Genomic DNA, 22,001 nt, shown 5'->3' with positions numbered 1-22,001 from the left:
TAGAATTTTAATATGGCTTCAAATGTTGTGTATCTGTACACTAGATGGTCTTCAAATGTGTTGGGTAAGGCTACTAAAACACTCAACACATCTCTCGCAGTCAAAGTGTGTGGACTTACTCGCACATTTTAGTGTTTAGGATCAAATTATCTCTGTCAGTGTTAATGGAAGCCATAATGTATTGGTGCTCTCTAGCTCAGTATGAAAAGTTATATTTTAAGAAAACAGCAAAAAAGGTACACATTTGAAATTGTGTATTTAAGTTTTTGTTAAAACTTATTCAACAGTACAGATGGTAAGATGGTATGTAAAGAAGCCTCTTGGGTGTAATACTGAGGTCCCAGCTGGAATGTTTCCAACAGGATGTAAACCAACATACTCAAGCCTGCACTTCAAAAAACACATTACTTAGCACACTGCTAACAAATGTCAACACAAAAATACACTGCTTTAATGACTTCACAAACTGAGGTGGAAACTGTTTGAAGTTTTTAAAACCAAAAACTGGTACCGGAGGTAGGTAGGGAAATCAATACACAGATGCATTAGCAAATATTTATTCCATAACTTTAAGTACTAATGGTCACTACTGATTTGTTACATTAAAAAAGTAATGTTGCCCAAACACATACTAGTTTTGATATTAATATGTCTACAGAAAACAGGACCTGTGCTTTTAGGTCTTCTCAGAGGTGTTGCTGGGTATTTTCAACAATTCTGAGGTTTCCTCGATTCTGAAAACAAATTTTGTTTACACACACTGATTAAAACACATTAAGAAATACCCAACTTGCCAGTAACTTTCTAATGAATGCAAAATACTAACAAGCAACATGAAACCTTAAGTTTGCTCTGCAATTGATTTATATTTTCAATGCCTACCACATATCAACAAATCTTAAGTATAGAAATAAGCCACACTATAAAATTAAAGCACTGCAGAGGCTGTAGCTTTTTTCAGGCCAAGGATTTATAGCATAGAAGTCTCTTGCTAAAGAAACATTTATCTTCAAGTACAATAAAAATATTCCTTAAAAAAAACCCACTCATTGCAAATCTCAGGGCTGATATCAAATATAGTTAATGCAGTATCACAATGCTTAGGCTAAAATTTGCTTTCCTTCTTAAATAATAAAAAAATAGATACTGTAGTTATTTTTAAGGAAGAAAAGTTGCAAGTAGGAGGAAATTCCTATCAGAACATAATATATTTCTTGTCAACCACATTCTAAACACTTCAATTTCTAGTTAATACTATTAAGAATGCTTTTATTTCTTTTTAGAACCAAAGCAGTGAGTCATCCCACAAATACAGAACTGTAAGTGGATTTATTATCTAATGGAGTCATAAGGAAATGCCACACCTGATGTAGAGAACTTTGAGGTTTGGAACACATATGTATATTCTCTTTATGCCTTAGTCCAGTACATTTCCCCTCCTGGGAAATGAATTCCTGCTGCCCTTTCCTATTACTTACATTTTACTTATCCTTTCCATTCTTTGCCTTGTTGTCTCCTGCAATTTAAAAACAACAAAGTTAGCGAACTCTTCAAAGCTAATATTCTTCAGATGGACTTTCAACCTGAAAAATTCATAGAGAATATGTGAATTTAAGCACATATCAAAAGGACTTTTATGAAACAGACTTAGATGTAGTTTTGCATAGTTTCTTTGTTTTTCATCATTAGTATATACAACTAAAACTAATGCTTACTTATTCTCTAGACCTCAGAAAGGAAATCAACTAAGCATTTGCCAGCATTACTTACCTTTGAAATGTCTGTCAGATGATGAGAATTAATGGTCATGGCTTTGGGAGATGGGTCTGTGGATAACAGTGAACTGTGTCTTGATGACTGATGAAGACTCTCTGGCATCTCCTTCTTCCTCTCTGTATCTATGGAGATATACTCAGTTTTGTGTTACCTTTGCCTTTTTGGTCCCTTATTGTAAGGTCATCTATCAAATAGCTTGATTTACAGTATGCAATAACAGAAGAGAATGCATTCTTAAGAAAGTGAAAAAGAAAAGCTACAGGTAAAGGTCCAAAATAGGTTTCACATTTTCTGAAAACAAGGCAAGTGCAGGATATCATGTATAACACAAGAAAGTTTTTTTTTAAATATTAGTAGGAATTATATTTTTATCCTAATTATATTAAAAGCAACACTAGAGAAAGTCTAATTAGTGAATCAAGATTGGCATGAAGCGTTTAGCATATAATGTTAACTAAAAAGAAAATCAGTAATACTCACCAAGAGAAACTGGAATCCTACTGGAATTACATTCTTGATTTATATTGCTGAACTCTGTAGGTATATTCTGAAACGTAAGTTTACTATATTATAGCAATGCACTCTGTTTAGGTCTTCTTTGGATTGAAGAAAAATATGTTTAAGTGCTAATTATGTATGCAGATGTTACACCATCTGGATATGTTGGCAGAGCACAAATGTCTTTACAAGACAAAAAATTTCCTACATTCCATAAATACATTGTATTAAAAAAAAAAGCCTCTTTCATGGGACCTTTTGTAACACTGCTGTTAACAAACAGGTCAAAAACAGACCTTTACACAACTTAGGTTTAAGTAAACCAAACAATCAGATTGCTCTAGGTCTGTCTAAACAACTACTTTTTGACAATGGCTGCTGTTATCTTAACAAAATAAGTGTAGCTTCTGTTACTGGTTGATATTCAGAAATTCAGCTCCTCCGTCCTAAAAACATGATGAATTGACATCCATTTCACCTAATTGTTTCAACTTCAAAGTCTCTTTGAGCTCCTAAAAGAGCTCTTTTAAGAAAGCTTCTTAGTTTAACTTTTTTTTAAAGTTGCTCATAAACAAAGTTAACCTTGTACCCACAACAAATAATTTTGAATGCAATTTTCCAATTATTACAAAAAAATATCTTGAACATATAGACTTTTTTTCACCCTGGAGTTATCATTTGTGATATGAAATCTCAGCATTCTGACATCAGTGCAAGACTGATCTTAAAAGTGTCCCCGCTATGTTGGTGAGATGCAAGAAGTTCCTTGAACAATTCAAGAGTAACAAAGAGTAGATCTGAATTGCTTCTGTATCTGTGGAAGCACAGCTTGAACGGAATTCCATGAAACAAAGAAGCAGCAATTGTCTGACCCAAATGGTTATTTCTTGGCCGTTTTCAAATGCCTATTGCAAGAAAAAGTTAGGGTTTCAAACATTTTTTCATTTGTAAACACAAAACCAGCTTATTTTGTTTTGAAAAAGAAACAAGAAACGATGTCACATAAATGACATTGAAACTTGTTTCGGTAGATGATTTCTTTCAGTAACATTGAGTACTGTAATATAATTATCTTACTGGATTTTTTTTTGGTTTAAGTATTTTCCAATACTATTCTAAATCTTTGCACAGCTGTGATAAACATATTACTGAAGTAATAATAACCCGAATTTACAGAAACAAAAGAACAAGCCTAGTCTGAAACACAAGCTTTGCCATACTGGTACTGTCATGAATGAACAAACATCTCTTGTAAAGAATACACCTGAAACAGGAACAAAGATATCTTATGGTTGTTTAGCTGAAGGCCTCTCAATATCGCTAGCAGAAGAAAGAATGTCCAAATACCATCACTAATGATATGTTCACTGATAAATTACAATAACCATAAGAAATCGATTTCTAATGGTAATCACCTGAGCCATTACTGACCTGAAACTGCATTAAAAAAAAGACAAAAAACCCAAACCAAACAAAACACTCTACAAAAACAAACATAACATGTCTCCATTTCAAGACTTTGCATACCTAGGACACTTCCAATATACACAGTAAAAAACATGTCTTGTATACGGGTATTAGCAACATTTTCAAATATGCAGGGCCATCAACACAAAGAGATCTCAGTTCCAAGAAAATCCAACATTTTTACAACTACTTAATATCTGAAGGACAGACAAGACACGTACAAATGCACTTTGAAATTAAGCACACAAGACAAAAATCGATGTTGTGTTTCACTGCATCTCATAATACCCATATGTACATACCTTAAATTCTATAATGTGTGTATCAGGATCTCCCACAGAATGAAAAAAACACAAGAGTTTTAATTTGATGACAAATTCAACCACAACTGTAGCACTTGCACACACTTAAAAATGCAATTAATATCATGGACAAGAAATAAGAAGAGTGAGAGGAGATTGAAAAAAAAAGGGAGAGAGACCATCAAATCAGGCTAAAAAAGAAATCACAGATGAAGAACAACCCAAACAACTCCATAAACAGTACTTCCCCTTAGATCATGTCTTTAAAAACTAGTGAAAAAGCATACATCAGGAGCCAGAAAGAGATGAAACAGGCTTACAACACTACATCTGAGCAATTTTTGTTATAGAAGAATAGAACTTAACATACCTTTTTTGACTGCAATGTTAGCTCTGTTTCAAGAAGCAAAACTCTACTCAACAAGTCATTCCAGTCCTTCTCATCTATGATCACCTTTCCTTCCAGTTTCTCTTCTAAAACATGTAGCTTCTCTTCCATCCAACCTAGCTTGTAAAGCTTTTCCTGGCAATCAGCAAGCTGAATCTTTAGGAATTCAATCTCTGAATTATCTTCCATAACCTGATAATATGGATAAGAACATGTCATCTAATTTCAAAACAGATATAATTTAAGTGGAATTTTCTTCAAGTTTGATAACCACATGTGTTACATTGGAAGACAATTTTTCTTTCAGAATTGTCATAATACGTCTGCTAATGGCATTCAGCTTTTAAAAGACACTGTTGACAGGACTGGCTCTTGAAAGGACAGTACAAATTAGCTGACTATTTCAATTTTTTCAATATATTTATTACATATTTATTAATCACACCTAAGGAACATCCAGCTATGTTGCTAAAACATTTATCCCCTTAGAAAAGCACATGTACAAATAGAATTTTAAAATAAATATTCTTACTTGTTCATGTTTAACTTCCGCAGCATCATGATCTAGATACAATTCTTCTTCATGACCTCCCTGTGCTGGGAGGGGTAGTGGATGAAGGTCACAACTAACTTCATTGCCTGAGTGCCGTTCTACTTGAGGCGTCTTTGGAGTATGTTTAAAAAAAAATAATTCACTGGTGCTGTTCTTTACAAAAGCATTTCAATTATCAGATAAGTAAGTGACAGAAGACCTACCAATTTAGTATTTAAATCTGACAATTGCATCTCAATTGGAGGCAAAACACAGAAAACAGCAGCTTAACTTGAAATATGCACACATTTACCAAATGTACTGTGCACCTTGGTACCCTTCACAAACAGTAAAGAAGGCTCTCTTGTTGCAAGGATTGTTAGATTTCCAAATGTGGATTGGGAGGTATGATTAGGACTGTAAGTATTACCATATATGTAGACAGTTCAAACATCAAAACCACCACTCCAACATTCAGAAGAAAAAAAAAAATTAACTATGAAAACCAGAACACTCTTTACCTTGACAACTGTCAGCAAAATAGCCCTACTAGCTACACATTTCATTTCCTCTCAACGCTTTCCTTAGAGCGAATGAAGTAAGAGACGAAGTTTGCCTTTCTTTCCAGGTGGATCAAGTTGTATATCACTCTCCACTACAAACCTAAATAAATTACCTAATGACTAAGAACCCACAATTACTAAGTTTGTGCAACATCTTAACAGTTACAAATTCCTAGATGTTTTAAAGAAGCTGTTACAGGAAACTTTTAATATACTCATATTCAGTTCTACTATTCAACAAGCAGAAGTGCCAAATAAGTAGTTCCAAGTATTTTCTTTGTAAAGTTTTCCTCACTGCTAAAAGCAGTAATTTTGCTTCTAAATAAAAATCACCAACATTTAATGGGAAATTGCAGACCTAAGTTTGGTACAAATGTACTTTGTGTCATCTTATCAGAAAAGACTATGAAAGCTGCCTGCTCCAGAGGCCAAAAGTGGCACAACACATAAGATGAAGCGTTACTTGTGTAAAACAGAAAAGGAATGTTAAGAAATCTTTGCTGAACAGATTAAGACAGCGCAAAAAGCTTCAAAAGCTATGCTGAAAACAACCTGCTACAACCGCCTCAAAACACCTGATTGAGCACTAAAACTTAAATGAAAGGACATATTCCAGAAAAGAGCCTGACTTGCTACAAATGAGGTTAATCTTTAGACATACAACATAAAAACAATTCGCATACCTGTTTGGAGTTCAGAGCACTCCCACTAGGATCAGTAAGGACATTATCCCAATTCGGCCATACTTCATACTTAAAAGACCTGAGCTTTTTCCTTGTTTGGGATTTAACCTTCCAAGTGAAAAGGAGAAGAGTTTCATGAGCAGGGAACAACATGACTTGTGAAAAGGATGACAAACCCCCTTTTCTGTCATCATTAACAGTCAGAAATATTGCATGACATACAAACACATAAAACCTCTGCAGTACAGTAATATCTAAAAAATTACTGTCTAATCAGTACCTTTTTCAAGTTACTTAATTCCTTATGCTTTTTCACCACACAGTTGATAATGTCACAAACAATCTGCATTTTCCTTTCTGCAAAGCCAAATTGAAGAAACTGCTGTTTCGTTAAAATTGGTTTATATTGAAATTGATCTCGAAGCAGCTGCAACAAAATAAAGAATTTATATCACTTTCAAATTCACCACCATGTAGAAATGGCATGGTCTGGTTCTTACTTTTCTACAGTCCTTCATTTCATTCTCACTTCAGCAGGTAAACTTTTTCTCATTTGCTTATCAATATACGCTCAGCTATTTCTTCTAAGTAGACTTTCCACACACCTCTTCCAGAAACATTTCCCTCACATAACTCTTATAAAGTTTAATTCAGTCTTAAGATTCATGAAATAAACTTTTTTAATGTTAGTGCCTACAGGAAGTTAACAAAAAAATTTTAGAAGTTAATGCACAATAAAAAGTTGTACTAATGTTAGCAAATGCATCAGAGTGCTAAGTAAAGCTACAACAGAGCTTCTTTGTAAAGGAGTCTCTCTTCCTCAAATGGAAAAATAATATGAATAATCTAGTATCAGTTAATAAATCAAGCAAATGTATAATAATACAGATTTATGGATACTTTAAAGGATAGTCCAAAATTATCTTCAATCTGTTAAGAATTTTATTCTAATTTATAAAATGTTAAGTATTGGACTTCATATATCAATACAGCATGGTACTTTAAATTAGCTCTATTTCTTAATTGAGCTTGCATTACAATTAATTAAATTTGCTGTAATTTTTTTGCTGGTTATAATTTCTTCTAAGGTCACTTCTATTAAACTTATTGTGTAATAAATATTTCAGTATTCTTCAAAACTAATATAAACCAGTATTATTACTGTTTCTGCAATTGCCTCGAAGTTAAGATTGAGTTAACAAGCACCATCCTCGTTCTCAGGAAAACCCAAATAAAAACTTGTCAAACAGTGACTTATTATCTGCAATCCTAAGGGAATCATAATTCAGGTTCATTGTAAAAAAAAAAAAACAACAAAAACACACTTTCTGGCAAATTTTATACTAGACATTAAATTTTTATGAGGCCATACTCAAAACAGTGTCTCTTCTGTGAAGAGCATGAAGAGATACCTTATAAATGGCTTCAATAAAACGCAAGTCACTCTTTGCTGTAAGCTCCACATCACACTTCACCAAAAGTTCTGCTATGTGAGTTGAAAAGGATGTAAAAGAGTAGCTGATGATAGGTAAAAATGCAGCTGGGTCACCCTTTACTAACCTATCGAGGAACAAAAGTATTTTACACAGTATAAGATAACAACAGCCTTTCAATACATAAATTCAAACATTTAACTTGAAAGATTTTAAAATATCCAGAATGTTACATCCAAATATCTTCTTCATTTTAAGGTGCTTTTTCAGGCATATCTTAGTCAGCAGTCTTTACTATTATCTTTATGATGCTCACAATAACCTTTTAATGACCCTCATGTAATTTAAACACTGTCACTGCAAAGCCCACCAGCATTTCCTTCTCAACCTTCAGCTTTATGTAAATAAAATTTTGTTAGCACTGACAAAGAAATTATAAAAGAACAGCAGAAGAAGATAGCAATACACTTCAGGATTATGCTAAGGATTGCTTAGAACAGTAAAACTCCATTTATAACTTCCCATAGACATAGGTTCTGCTTATCCATTACTGAATATAATAACATTTATATGCATCTTATTTACATGTCTTGCTGTCATGAGTTAGCACCAATTTCTTCACACTGTCCCTTACACTGTATAATCCACATCTCTTGGATAATTCAGTAAACGAAGTCCTTGTTCTAGTTTTCTTAAACTTCCTTTTAGGTCTCCTGTTGCCATTACACCAAATATTATTCTTTCAGATCACAAAATAAAAAAGTAGTATAGTCCATTCTCCTCCTTAAAAAAAGAAAAAAAAAACGATTACACAAAAATTACAAAATACAACCAAATTACCAGTGAAACCCAGAGACTTTTCGCTCCTCTTTTCTAGATGCCACTATTTCTAAATAGTGCCACTATTAGAGCACAGAGTTACAGCTCAGAATCAATTACTATCAATCATTGTCTCCATTCATTCAAAGCAGAATCAAGTAGTAATCTTCAACCTCATCAGCTACAAAAGATCTTTACAGATCTGAAACTGTAGTAAGAATTTAGAGCTGCCTAAATGAACTAACACTGAGTTAGTGAAAACAAGTTTCTTCATTGTTTCAAAAGAGCAGAAACTCCATAACCAGTGAAAAACCTTTGCACTTTTAATTTACAAGGCTTTTTAGTCTTCTCTTCACCTGGCCCCAATCTCACTGGCCAGAAGTTATACTTGGATATTCAAACATCAGTAGACTAGACAAGCCAACTCAACATGGACAATACTTCTCTATTTAGCTGATCCTTTATGCACACTTAAAAATGGTCAGAGGAAAGGGAATATCAGACTGCTGATACTTCAAAATAGGTCAAATTTACTGGGACAATAAACAAACAGCCCTAATTTTTACTTTGTAAAACACAAGTTGATAACTCGCTTTTAATTAATTGTGGGTTCAGCCTCACAGAAGAGGGAGACTTATTTAGGTTTGGTGCAAGCTACAAAAAAGTGCCTTTCTCCCTGCAAAGCTGTATGGAAATTGCAGAATGAAAAGAAAAATAAATAAATAAAGTTGGGGGAGAAGGTTAAAACAAGAAAAGAGAATCAGCAAAGTGTGAAATCACCATCATCCAAGTCAGTTTTTAGAACTACCAGAGTTATAAATAAATAATGGAAAATCAGGCTTTTAGCATGTTTTACCAAACAAAACTAATTAGTGGAATCTTAATGGATGAAGAGGAGACTGGGAGGAGATTTAAATATACATATATATATATATTTTTTTTTTAAGTCTAATGGCAACTCTATCTGGCTGGCAGACAACAGTACTTTCAAATATCAGTACTACTAAGTATCTTAAAAAACTTTGTCCCTCACTCCAGTGCTTTAAAATATATTTATATATATATAGCTTAAAACTGTTTGCTTATAAGAAACCAGTATTTCCTCTTTTCCAACACAAAACTTTAAAAACAGACTGGATACCCCAGCTTTTAAGTTACAGCTGAAAACAAGTAACTTGCATCTTAGAAGCTAGGACAAACTGAAAGAATTTGAGAAAGTCTATCAGCAAATCGCAAACTCAGTATTTGTGAACAGGGAAAAAAAAAAACCACAAAACATAAGAGAGGAAAAAAAACACCTTAAAGTACAGAAGTGCAGGAAATTGACAGGCACCTCACAAAAACAGCTCTTTTGCACATACTTGAGATCTGCTTATGACTGGCTTAATCTTCTATACTACTACTTTTAATGGGGATTTTGAAGAAAGTAATCTCAGCTATAATGCCTTGTAACAGAAACTTGCTATTCAGTTTTCTCTTGGGGGATAATGCCTGCCACTGCCTTCACTGAACTTCTTTACTTGCCAGGAAGCATACACATTGCAGCCTACCAATGCAAGTAGTGAAGAGACACTACTAGACAGCCTACACATGAAAAGATATTATCAAAGTACAGAATCTTCCATCATTTCTCTTATTGACACAGATCAAAAAGCCAAACTCTCCAATGATATTATGTCTAGCCTTGTCACAAGTCTATTCCAATTACTACTCCAGTTTGCAGCTTTATTTGGTCCTGCTCACTCAAATGAGTCTTCTTGAAAGGAACTTCTTGACCACACTTCACTTAACAGTGTAAATAAAATAGTAATTCCACCCAAACAATTAAAGCTTTCACTCAGAATGGTTAGGTTGGTTTGTGTGAGTTGTTTCTTTTTTAATTCTTGTGCCTCAATGGTGTTTGAACTAGCAATCTTCATGATGATAAAGACCTTCACATGTGTTCTGCTCTTGTTCAAGTACTTTCCTCCTATTTAATTATTAGGTTCTTCCTCTATAATTGTTAGGTCCTGGGTTATTAGTCACACTAAATATAAGTACACAACACTCACTGTTAAAAGCTAAGCATAATTTAACCTCAAGTATTTGGAAACTGAGACAGCCATTCTTCCTGCATTAGCTTACAATGTGGTCCACCTTACAGTTTTGCCAATTTAAGCAGATCTCAAGACAAGTCTCAAAGAATCCTGAATATTGAAGATCCAACTTACAATTACAATATAAATACTTAAAGAAGACACTCTCACAGGAATTCTTCAAATTACATAAGCAGTTTCCTAAAATACCAAAAATCCTTTCTACACCAGACTTCTAGATTGAAAAAACAACAGCTACAAACTTAATAGCTCCATAGATCATAAAAATTAGTTAAGTTGGTAGAAAATACTTCAACGTCTTGGGAAAGCGAACACTATAAAAAGCGGCACATAGTTTTTGCCTGTAGGAATTCATGACAGAACAGCTGCGTAATATTTGCTATCCAGAATAAAACCAGATATAAGGTTTTAAGAAATAACATAGAACTGCAACTCGTTTAAAGAACAGCTCTCCAAAACTGTATAATATTCAAAAGGACAAAACAATGTTAAAAAAAACAACCACCAAGCCCACCAAAAATGCCATGCAAGTTACCATGTATCTTGACATTAGGAACGCTGTTTGAAATCTAACAGGGGCAAAAAAGGCTCTTTACTTTTTCTAATTATATTGAGAGTTATCTGTCACACGGGGCAGTGAGAGATCACACCGTTATGCAGACAGGCAAAAAGTCAAGGGCAAATACTGCACTTTGCTGTAATAGCTGCAACAGACACGCTTCAAGCACAGAGTATTTGCTGACGAATGACCCGCACACGGAACTGTGAAGTTGGCTCGGGAGCCAGCAAAACAGGCAAAAAAACCGAACTCGGCCCTGCCACTGGCAAGCCCGGCTGTGGTCCCGGTGCCACACCACCGACCTGAGGCGAAATCTCAAAAGCGGAATTGGAGTCCCGCTCGACCTACTCACCCCTAGATCAGCCGGCCACTGGGCCTTCGCAACTCCCCCTCAGGACTGCTAGCTCTGAGGAGAGGAAGAGCACTGGGCTCAAAGCCGTTCCGCGCCGCCGGCCCCTAAGGCGGGGTAAGCCCTCCAAAGAGATGCTGACGCTCACCCGTGCTAAGTGCCGCCCCCACTGTGGAAATGCCCTTCCCGCCGGGCCCTCGCTGCCGCCCCTCAGAAACCGGCTGGTCCACGGCAACCGCAGACTGAATCTACCGCCTTAAGAGCCAACGGCCGCTTCCGCTTCCCGCGAGGCCCTCCGCGGTGACGTCACTTCCAGCAACAACAGCAAACGTCAAACCTGCCAGGCGAAGAGACGGGCGGCGGCTTTCCCTGCGCGTCAGAGGCGCTCTCCCGGTGCCCGCTGCCTCTTCCCGCTGCCTCGGGCTTCACAGTCTCTTCCTGCCCGGCGAGGCTCACGCACTGACTCGGGCCGAGGTCGTCGCGGCGGCGGTTGGGACTCGACTTCGCACAGGTACAGACCGGTTGGGGGGGTTCCCGCAGAGCGGCAGAGGAGCGCGGATGGACGGGCGACGCGTCCAATCGAGAGCTGGGGCTTTTGAGGCGATCCAATGGAGCACGGGGGTGGCGCCCACGGGGACAGGGCAGCCGGTAGCCGTGGAGGAGAGGGCGGTCGTGTTCCGGCCTTCGTTAGCCTCGGTCCGGGGTCCCTTTTGCGGGGCGAAGCGTAACTAGGGAAGGCGACGCGGAAGAGCTGAGCAGGGTCGCTGCGATGCCTTGCAGGGCGGCGGGAGAACAGCCGCGACCCTCGCCGATGGGGGCTACCTGGAGCTTTCTCGTTAGCTAGGACGGCCTTGGGCGTGAGAGATCGGTTGTGCTGCTGGAACCACACGGATAGTTGCCCGGAGCTGCGTTTGAAAGGCTCTCAGTTTAAAGGAGGTCAACAGGCCTTAGTTACGAATGCTTTTGCGATTAACGAAGCTTCAGTAGATCAAAGGAAGAGGAACGTTGTCCTGTTTGGATAATTGTGGTTATAAAGCAGCAGCTTGGTTACCATCAAGAGTGTATGTTGGTTTTTTAGTTAAGAAATCAGAAGCCAGTACCTCTACAGCATTAATCTAGATAAACATGTAGTTTTTAGTATCTTATCATAATCTTTAATACTACAAAAAAAATCATGATGTGGTAAAAAAGTAACCCGAAGAAGACATGATTAAAATTGAAGTCAGGCTCTAATACATATCCAGACTTGGAACAGATCAGTACTTTATAAATACAGTCAAGCTATCAAGAGGTTTCAGTTATTAAAGTTACGTGATTGGAAGTATGAAAACATACGCTGAGTGGACTATTGAATCAGGAGATGGAAAATTCATATTCAGAATAATTTTACAATCTAGTTCTGGTCACAGTTGCTTAAAAGACTTTGTAATAACAACGAGTTGACTGTTCTTGTTTAACAAGTGAGTTCGCAAAGCCATCATAATGGATTAATACAAAGCTGAAAGTAATTGATGTATAAAATTGTGTATGTTCCACCAGATAGCATATAAGCTGCTGAATAGCTACGCACATATGTAAAGGTTGTGGATATCCAGCAGATGATTGTAGACTGGTTTAAATTGTCTTTGTTCTGTGAAATTTCCTCAGCTGTTGCTTAAACCAGGAAATAGATAATTATTAGTGCTACAAAATTTTAAATACCCTTTTATTCAGTGATATCATTTGGATACATATATGTGAATATCATATGAACGCAAGATTGTTTGAATGACACAGGGTTTTTTTCCTGCTTTGGAGCTATTTCTTGTGTTAAATAATTTACGAGATATGATGGTGGTGATACACAACAACTAGCTTTTGTGTAAAAAGCCCTGTGAGTGACAACAAGAACTGTTAATATTCTTGTTAGCTTAATAACACTCGATAGGAGATATTTCAAGAACAGGAGTTTGTGTCTGAGTATTGCAGTAAAGATGTAAACTAGTAACTAAATTTGGAATATTTGATATAGAGCTAGGTGGGAAAATGTGGTCCTCCTTGACCATGCCAAATTCTTCACAGGTAATGCATATAGAACAGAAACATAATCAGACCTGGAAGAGGTTTGAAAACTATTATAAAATTTCCAGATGCTTACCTAGTAGCATAAAGGTTAACTTGATAATTGACTGGTCACAGCCTTTCTGTGAACTCTTTATGATAATGCTGCTGCACTTTTTCATCTTCCTGGTGTATTACGATACTGGTACCAATGTAATTTCTAATGAATTTCCAGTTACTCCTTTGTTGTTTTTCCTTTCATATAAGCTATGCCCAAATAATGTTTTCAGAAGATTCTTAGCAGTTAAATGTTAATAAATACTTGGAGAAAGCTGTCTGTGTTATAATGATAGAAACTGGTGCCAGAAGAAATGGCAAAAATGTAAATTCCTTAATTTGCTGACATAACTTTTTCTAAGACAAGCATCTGCATTTAATGGAACTTTACTCTCTACTTGAAATGCACAGTTTACGTAGAATACCGTCTCATCTTTTACAAAATTCAAGTTTTAATATTGCAACGGTGTATTATTTTCTTTCCAAGTTCTGTTGCCTTAGTGGTTAAGGACTTCAGATAATAATAATAATCATGGAATCACAGAATCATTTTAGTTGGAAAAAGACTTAAGATCATCAGGTCCAACCATTCTCTAACATGATCAAGGCTGGTGCTAAACCGTGTCCCTTAGCACCACATCTATGTGTCTTTTAAACACCTCCAGAGATGGGGACTCAGGGAATATTTTCAGGACAATTTTATTTTTGTTTTCACATGAAGAGCTACACTGATAAAGTATGTGAATTATAGTTGAGTACATCTACACGTGTATGTATACCTTTACCTTTAAACCGCTGAATTTCTTACACCGAGTTGAAAGTTCATTATTATTGAGTCATTCAGATCATCTGATGCCTTCCAAGAGTAGACAGCCTCTAAGTCTGCGTATTTGGAGGTGTAATGTCTGTCTTGCAGTGTTCTATTTACTCATAGGGCTAAGGTCAAGAAGTGATTGAAGCCTCCAAAGGTGTTGAGAGATACCTGTTTACTAAGCACTGTACTTAGGTAATTAACAAGCTTATATACAGTGCTTAGCAAAACAGGAACTTTCCATTGCCTTTTTAAAATGTGATCGTTCAGAAATATTCCTTATTTTCTCTTTTCGTTCTTTAGATAAGTCTTTGCCCCTCCTCACAGCCCTTGGCTAAAGTTTTTTTTATCGTGGTTCTTCATGGCGTATAACTGTATGGCTCTGCCTGCTGACTAGGGCAGCAGCAGCTGGATTATACTTGTAGTCCTAAATGCCAATTCTGGCACAGCTACCACTGATCCATTCAACAGCTTTTGCTTTTATTAACAGTGCTTGATGTTCCTCTTTTTGAATGAAGGTTAGTAACTTCCTTCTCCTTTGAGAGATTCAGTTGTTCAACACCAGAGAAAAGATCTCTTCTTAAAAAGTTGCTACATCTTATATCTAGCTAAACAATGACAAAAATAGGCAGAGTTCTTAGTCTTCTGAAGAAACATGTTTTATTCAAAGTTCCAAGTTGTATAAATTAATTTTGAACATCAACACGAATTATCAAGACCCACTTTGATTAAATCCTTGTGTTTCCACCTTTTAAGTGGTAGCCCTAAGTACTTTTAAAACTTCAGGTACATGAAAACACCTTCTTTATGCATGCATTCTTGCAGCTAGTTGTCTATCCTGTTTATGGTGTGAGTCAGTAAACTTATATTTTCTTAAATTTCCCTGATAATTTATAGCAGTTGATCATGGTTTATCCTGTCCCAATATGGTAAAATATTAACAAGGTACAAGAAATGAGAATAAAAATAATGATGAATTTATATAAAATACTCTGTATTTTATATATCCATGTACAATACATATAACTACGATTTATTCACAACTCTGGCCTTATCTAGAAATTCCCCAGAATGGATGTGTTTGTAGATAAATGCTTCGCCAGCCAGCTGAACCTGGCTTTTGTCAATTTCAGTCTTGGTTATGCATTTTTTTTCTTCCTCTAATTTCTTGATATTTTCCATTTTTCCTCCCATAATCACTTACTGCACCCATGGCTTGTTTCTTTCTGCTTATGTAGAACAGTTTCCATTCATGTGCAACTTGGTTAACTGCGTTGAAGTCCCCTTTTCACTTCCATTTGCTCATAGAACATACCAAATTCAAACACACATGACATCCTACTCTGGTAGTGGTAGTGTTTCTTTTTTTTTTTTTTTTTTTGAAAGACTGTATCAGGAACCTGCAGAGTACTCATAGGGATCATCAAAGCAAATGCTGAAAAAATAAGATGGATGACCATATATATATACACTGATTGTGGTAGAATCAAGAGAACATTCCCATGCTGAATTAGTATGATTGTATGATTTATTCTGATTTAACTTTCCCTCTTGATAAATATAAGCATTTATGAACATTTGAGATGCATCATTCAGAAATCTCACTAACATTGAGGATCTGTTCTCTTTATTATCATCTGCAGCAAATTTTGACAAAGAATTGCAGACACAGTGATAAGTAAGATATAGAAACCTTATCCTGATGTTTTTGTGCTACTGTGCAAGAAAGCTTGAAGAGAGATTTTGAGAACTCAAGAAACTGAATCCTTAATGAATTGTTGTTGAAGTTCTTAAGCTTTGTCTTAATATTAATCACAGCCTAATTTTGTGTGCTACCCACTACTCAACACATTTTTGTTTATCCTTACATTTTATAGCACCTTATTGATTTTAAATAAGGTATATTTTCCAAAATTTTAAAGGAAGTCTGAAGATAATAATTCCAAATGTTCTGATACTTCAAGCTTCTTAACTTGTGTAGGACATCAGTACTGTTTAGTACTGTTTGCAGAAGCTTATTGTTAATTTTGGAGCTTTTCAAGCATAAATATTTTGGTTTTTTTAAAAAATAGATTTTTTTAATGGGTTTGGGGTTTCAGTATTTATTTAATTGCTTCAGAAGACAGAGTACCATCAGCCTAACTTTGACTGAACTTTGTGTTTAGATCAGTCCTACAATTTTCTTTTACCAGTGTGTGCTGAGTCTGTCTTACAAATATTTGTAAATAGATGTCAACCTATAGTTTGAATTTTGTATCCAACAGGCTCACAGATGGGTCAGGGACTCTGGAGAGTTGCTAGGAACCAGCAACTGCAACACCAAGGATACAGTGAGCAAGGTTATCTTACCAGAGAACATGGTAGAAGAATAACTGCTAACAATGTTTCCAATACAAGCCACCGCAAGCAAACTCAAGGAGGCATTGATATCTACCACCTGTTGAAAACAAGGAAATCTAAAGAACAAGAAGGATTCATTAACTTGGAAATGCTGCCACCAGAGCTTAGTTTTACCATTTTGTCATACCTGAATGCAACTGATCTCTGTCTAGCTTCATGTGTCTGGCAGGATCTTGCAAATGATGAGCTCCTCTGGCAAGGGTAAGGAAAGATTTTTTTAAAAAAAAAAGTTAAATGTATCACCTGGACATAGTAAAATTTTAATTTTTTTACAATATGTACTTTTGGTCGTTGTAACCTTAGCAAAAGTTCTGTCAGTTAAATGAGACTTCACACAGGGAATATGTTTTTAAATATGCTATCCTGGACTACGAATTCCTATTAGGTTTTACTGGAGATTGCTACATACACAATTGTGCTTGATACAAACTATACCTATGTATAGCTGTTGTTTTGTATATTATGTCGAGGGAAAACAAGGAGTTAATCTTCAACCTATTTCTAACGTTTCATGTTGTTTGAGTAGTTGGTTTTGCGATGTTGTTTACATTTTCCTGTTGTAAAATACGTGAAGTACAAAAAGGAGTTTGATAATACACTTCTATTTTTATAGGTTGTGCAAATCCACTTGGGGTCACTGTTCTATATACAACAAGAATCCGCCTCTAGGATTTTCTTTTAGAAAATTGTATATGCAGCTAGATGAGGGCAGTCTCACCTTTAATGCCAACCCTGATGAGGTAAGTAAACTATTGCTGACACTAATAAACATCCATATTAAAAGCAAAGTTTTACAAAATTATGCTTTTGCTATAGAAATTAATGCCAAGTTGCAGCCCTACCCTGATCTTTTTTGTATACGGTACCCATGCACATCATTTACATGGGTTGCCTCTTAAGTGCTCTATACCATTGTCTGACCTATGGGTGGCACAAGTCCACAACCACCCACTGACTTAGGAAGGGGATAAAGACCCTAACTCAAGAGACAATGGGGAATTTAGAAAGGATAATAATACACTTACATAAATTGAACTGTTAAAATCCTTCTGCAGCATGTCAGTTTGATTCCACTTCAGTTAAAACAAGGTGAGGTGCAAAGTAGCACTTATACTTACTATGTTCTTACTTCTGTTACAGTTATGGCTTCTTGTAACAGATTTTGAGTTTTCCACTACCAAGGAGCAAATTTGGAATTATGAAAAAGATGTACTGCTGAACCGTCCTAAAGATCAGTTTGATGGGATTTCCGTAGCTGTTTGTTATGCATAAACATAATTTTGCTTTCCAGTACATAGCAACATATCTTTTCAAAATATACTCCACGTTGAACTAAAAGAATTTATTAAGTAGCTAACTGGAAGAGTCAGTTTCTGCTTTTCCTTTGGCACCTTTCAAAGAAGAAAAAGGTTTGAGAAGAAAAAGGTTTGCCTGGGAGTTAAGCAATTAACACCCATCTTTTATGTAGAAACCCAGACTCTGCTTCATGTTTCCTAGGAAAGGAATATACACAGTACTGGACAAAAAGGCAGTATTAACTTCCTGCATATATTTATACATACACAAGGACATGAACTTGTGACAATGGGGTCACTTGTGACCACCATGGAAATCATAACAATGTGATTCTTGTTTGAATCCATGCTTTATCTCATATTCTGCTTGATAAAGAAAGGCACTATTTTTATTTGTCACAAATTAGACTATTTTGTAGCTTTTCTGGTAGAGCTCTTCTTTAAACTGTGATAAACAGTGCTGAAAGGTCTTGCCATTTGAGTGCATTGATTTTCATCAGGATTTTAGTGAATTTAATAATTAATGTAAAGTTTATAAAATGAAATGCCGTGTTTTGGTAACTTACATGTGTTTTCAGGAATATATCAACTTTTAGTTGGTGACAGCCTTATCCACACAATTTTTTCTTCTTTCCATTTGTGTTAGTATAGCTTTTCACTTTACTATCTTAGTCCGTAATATGCTGTTATACTCTAAACTAATTTAAAGTCATTTTGGTAGGTTTAAAGCATTTAGAGCATTACAAAAGACACTGAATAAAAAGTTAAGTGATTTTAAGGGAAATTAAGATCTGCAAATATGGTATACCTACATTAGGTATTGAATAGAAAATGTTTCAGTTAACATCCTCTGGGTTCATTATGGTTATGTTGTGCAATGGTAGCATCAACAGTCTGCTTCGGGCCTAGTAAAAGACCTCAGGGTTTCTCCTAAGGGCTTCTGTTCCTCTCTCCCTGTGGGGCACCATAGCCTGGTAGGAATTATTCAGGGCCTGAGTTTCAGGAGAATTCACAAATATTATTGCTTTTATTGTTTACAATTGTGATATTGGCAGAATTATTATTATAAGGACACTGTGACTGGACTATATGATATGACATTCCACTATTATAAATTGCGTCTCCGAATTTCCTGCCAAACTCTGCTTTACATTTGATAACAGACATGATCAAATTACTATAAAAATAGGAATACTTACAGCCACAGGAGCAAGATTCTCCAAAGGACACCGCCCATGTCATGAAAATGGGTAACCAGGCTCCACAGCAACAGCTCCAGAGCTAGCGGTGGCTCACGGGGTAGGGAAGAGCATCTACACACTTTGTGGTAGGATTCTCTGGTTAGCCATTGTTGTGTGCATGATGTTGTGATATCTGCTGTAATTTAATGTATTGATCGTGTGCATGAGCTTGCATAATTTGTAGAAGGTGCTCACATCCTGCTGAAAGGATCTGCCTAATCACATTACACATGGTCTGATAAAAAAAAAAACCAAAAACAAACACACAACGACCTCCAGTGCATGTTTGGTTTCTCTTTTTTGTTTGGTTTGGTTTGTTTGTTAGATCGTTTGGGTTTTTACTTTCTTTTACTTTTTTTTTTGTATGGCAGCACCATTGTAGCCAAGATTTGGAACTCATTTTTTTGTTTCTTTGGAGAGAGCACGTGGTTTAGTGTTACTACTAACACTTGAATGTGGATATTACAGTGTTTAATCTACCTACATGGTCTCTGCTATATCTTATTTTAAAGAGTGTATGGTGTATGTGAAATGTTTCTCATGCACTGCCCATTTCATATCTCATACACTTGTGACTCAGAACTTCTAAGTAACCAAAGGTATTTCACACTGCTTCTAACCCCCTACAAAATATTTTTTCAAGTTTATTACATGGAGCGATACTATATAAATAAAATTGGACCTGAAGTTGGAAAAGAGAATCCTTTGGTCAGGAAAGATAATCTAATTTTTGTTGCATTCTTAATAATAATTATTTAGACTCATTGTGTTCAATGGCATTTATTTTTAGGTAACTATTAAGAGTCTGGACTGTACCAAAGTTCTCAGATTTTAATGAGGTTAGGGTTTCCTTTATGTAGCATAATAACAATACAGTAAGACAGTGCTTACACTAAGCCTGGCTTTCCACTCTTACGATTGTCTCATTCATTACTAACTATCCTTAGGTTTTGCTAGAGAAGTCAGTTTTCTGACCTTTGCTTGATTATAAATTAATTGTTAGCCACTTGCATAAAGGTGCCTTATCTTTATAATTATAGATTGCCTGTGGATGATGGAATATTTATTGTTATATATTTACAATCAATTTTTTTTAAACTTAGTTTATTTCATAGTGATGTACTAAGCATGGCAGTTTTGAGATGCATTGTTGTCTGACCCAAGAATATTAAAATTATGTGAATGCTGAAGAGGGAAGAAGTTCTGTGTGATTTATCTAAAAAGTTAGAACGGACCAGACAGCTCTTTTGAAAACTTTACTGTAAAGTCACAGATCTTGAATTTTGTAAATTACTAGTTATGGATATTGTGTAACATGAAAAATATTTCTGCATTCTATTTGTGTTTTCTGCCATTGAAAGTGTGCATGACTGAGACTGTATTTTTAAAACATACAGTGAAAGACATAGTGTTCTGTATTGTGGACATTTCTTACCAATTGTCTTTGATTCATAACTTGATATTAACAAATTGTGCTAGAAAATAGAATATTGATACTGTACGTTTGTTCCAGAAGCAGCAGCATTAAGTATATTAAGATATTGTGTTTCTCTAGAAGAATAGGAATATTAATACCATACATGTCTAATATTTATTGACTAATAATGTTAGTATTACCTAGAAGCTCCAGTTAGAAATCAGGGGCCCCCTATACAAGATACTGTATATAAAGAATAAAATTACAGTCACTTCCCCCAAAGAATTTAGCTAAATAATTAAGCTAGAATTTAAATTTGAATCCCAGTATTTCCTCAGCTTTTATTTGGCTGATGATCAAATTGACTTTTTTAATACAATATAGAGTAGAAATAAATCAACAATTTATATTGATGTTTATGTAAACTTAAAACCTAAAAGCATATTACTCACAGAATTATGTCACTATTACTGATTTCCTTAGTCACTTTTTAAAACTGGTAATCGAATAGAGTGGATGCACAACCATTTACATGGAATCCAAAATTTGTCTTTACTGAAAAATGTATTTTGCACATAATTTCTTGCACTACTTTAAAATGCACATTAGCTAAAAGGTGTGGTCCCATTTCTGACCATGCAAACTAAATATTAAAAAGAGAAATCAGGTGTAAGTGTAGAGGAATACTGATTCCATATTTTCTATGCCATTAACTTAGAATATGTCTGGTTTGGTTTGTGTATGTGGCTAAACAGAGGTCAAAGGCAGCTATTAGATTTTAATGTTGACTACTGTACTGAAATGTTTTCAAAGTACTCTTAGCTGAAAAAAAAGGTCAGTGCAGAAACAAAATCACTGCTGGAAAAAAAATCCTTCTATTTTAGATATCCTGTATGGATATAAATTAGTGGAAAGACTCTTGGAAACAGGGAGAAAGCAAGCAAGGAGTATCAGTGCTGTAGTAGAATAAATTGGTGAAACAGGCATCATATGACTGGAAAAAAAGAGTGACTGTAGGAAATAACATTGAAATACAGCAAATGGGTTTTGTTGTTACTATTACCTATAATTATGGTTGTTATTTGCATGTCTAATTTAAATTAATACTTTAATGTATCAAGATCTTATCCACAGCTGTATGAAATTCAGGGCATAAAGGCAAGATATCCTTAAGGCATTTGTCCAAAATCATACAATCGTAGAATCATAGAATCAACCAGGTTGGAAGAGACCTCGAAGATCATCCAGTCCAACCTATCCCCAGTGACAAACAAG

General features: G+C 35.6%; 2 protein-coding genes across 4 annotated transcripts in view; one reads left to right on the top strand and one right to left on the bottom strand.

Annotated features, from left to right (window-relative positions):
- Positions 1–239: 239 nt before the first annotated feature.
- Positions 240–11,717, bottom strand: CEP44 (centrosomal protein 44). 3 transcript variants are annotated; one of them, XM_064148870.1, is made up of 11 exons: positions 11,614–11,717; positions 8,277–8,425; positions 7,622–7,769; positions 6,490–6,636; positions 6,210–6,317; positions 4,964–5,095; positions 4,414–4,623; positions 2,257–2,323; positions 1,771–1,898; positions 1,479–1,516; positions 240–734 (listed from the first exon to the last, which is right to left on the bottom strand). In XM_064148870.1, the coding sequence occupies exons 2-11, from the start codon at positions 8,363–8,365 to the stop codon at positions 677–679; spliced, it is 1,125 nt and encodes a 374-aa protein (XP_064004940.1). In that variant the 5' UTR covers positions 8,366–8,425; positions 11,614–11,717; the 3' UTR covers positions 240–676. The 3 variants fall into 3 exon arrangements, with proteins under 3 accessions (XP_064004940.1, XP_064004939.1, XP_064004941.1); XM_064148869.1 differs by having other exon boundaries at positions 11,469–11,690; XM_064148871.1 differs by lacking the exons at positions 8,277–8,425; positions 11,614–11,717 and adding an exon at positions 8,228–8,244.
- A 54-nt stretch (positions 11,718–11,771) lies between these two features.
- The window catches only part of FBXO8 (F-box protein 8), a 19,456-nt gene continuing 9,226 nt past the window's right edge, over positions 11,772–22,001 (top strand). The window contains exons 1-3 of the mRNA XM_064148872.1: positions 11,772–11,976; positions 16,638–16,974; positions 17,387–17,513. Of these exons, the coding sequence (XP_064004942.1) occupies positions 16,646–16,974; positions 17,387–17,513 (456 nt within the window). The 5' untranslated portion in view covers positions 11,772–11,976; positions 16,638–16,645. The remainder of the gene's footprint in view (positions 11,977–16,637; positions 16,975–17,386; positions 17,514–22,001) is intronic.

This window comes from Pogoniulus pusillus, chromosome 9 (genome assembly GCF_015220805.1).
Source record: "Pogoniulus pusillus isolate bPogPus1 chromosome 9, bPogPus1.pri, whole genome shotgun sequence".
Lineage (NCBI taxonomy): Eukaryota > Metazoa > Chordata > Aves > Piciformes > Lybiidae > Pogoniulus > Pogoniulus pusillus.
Note: the sequence above shows the minus strand (reverse complement) of the source record. Positions and strands in the feature narration are given on the sequence as shown.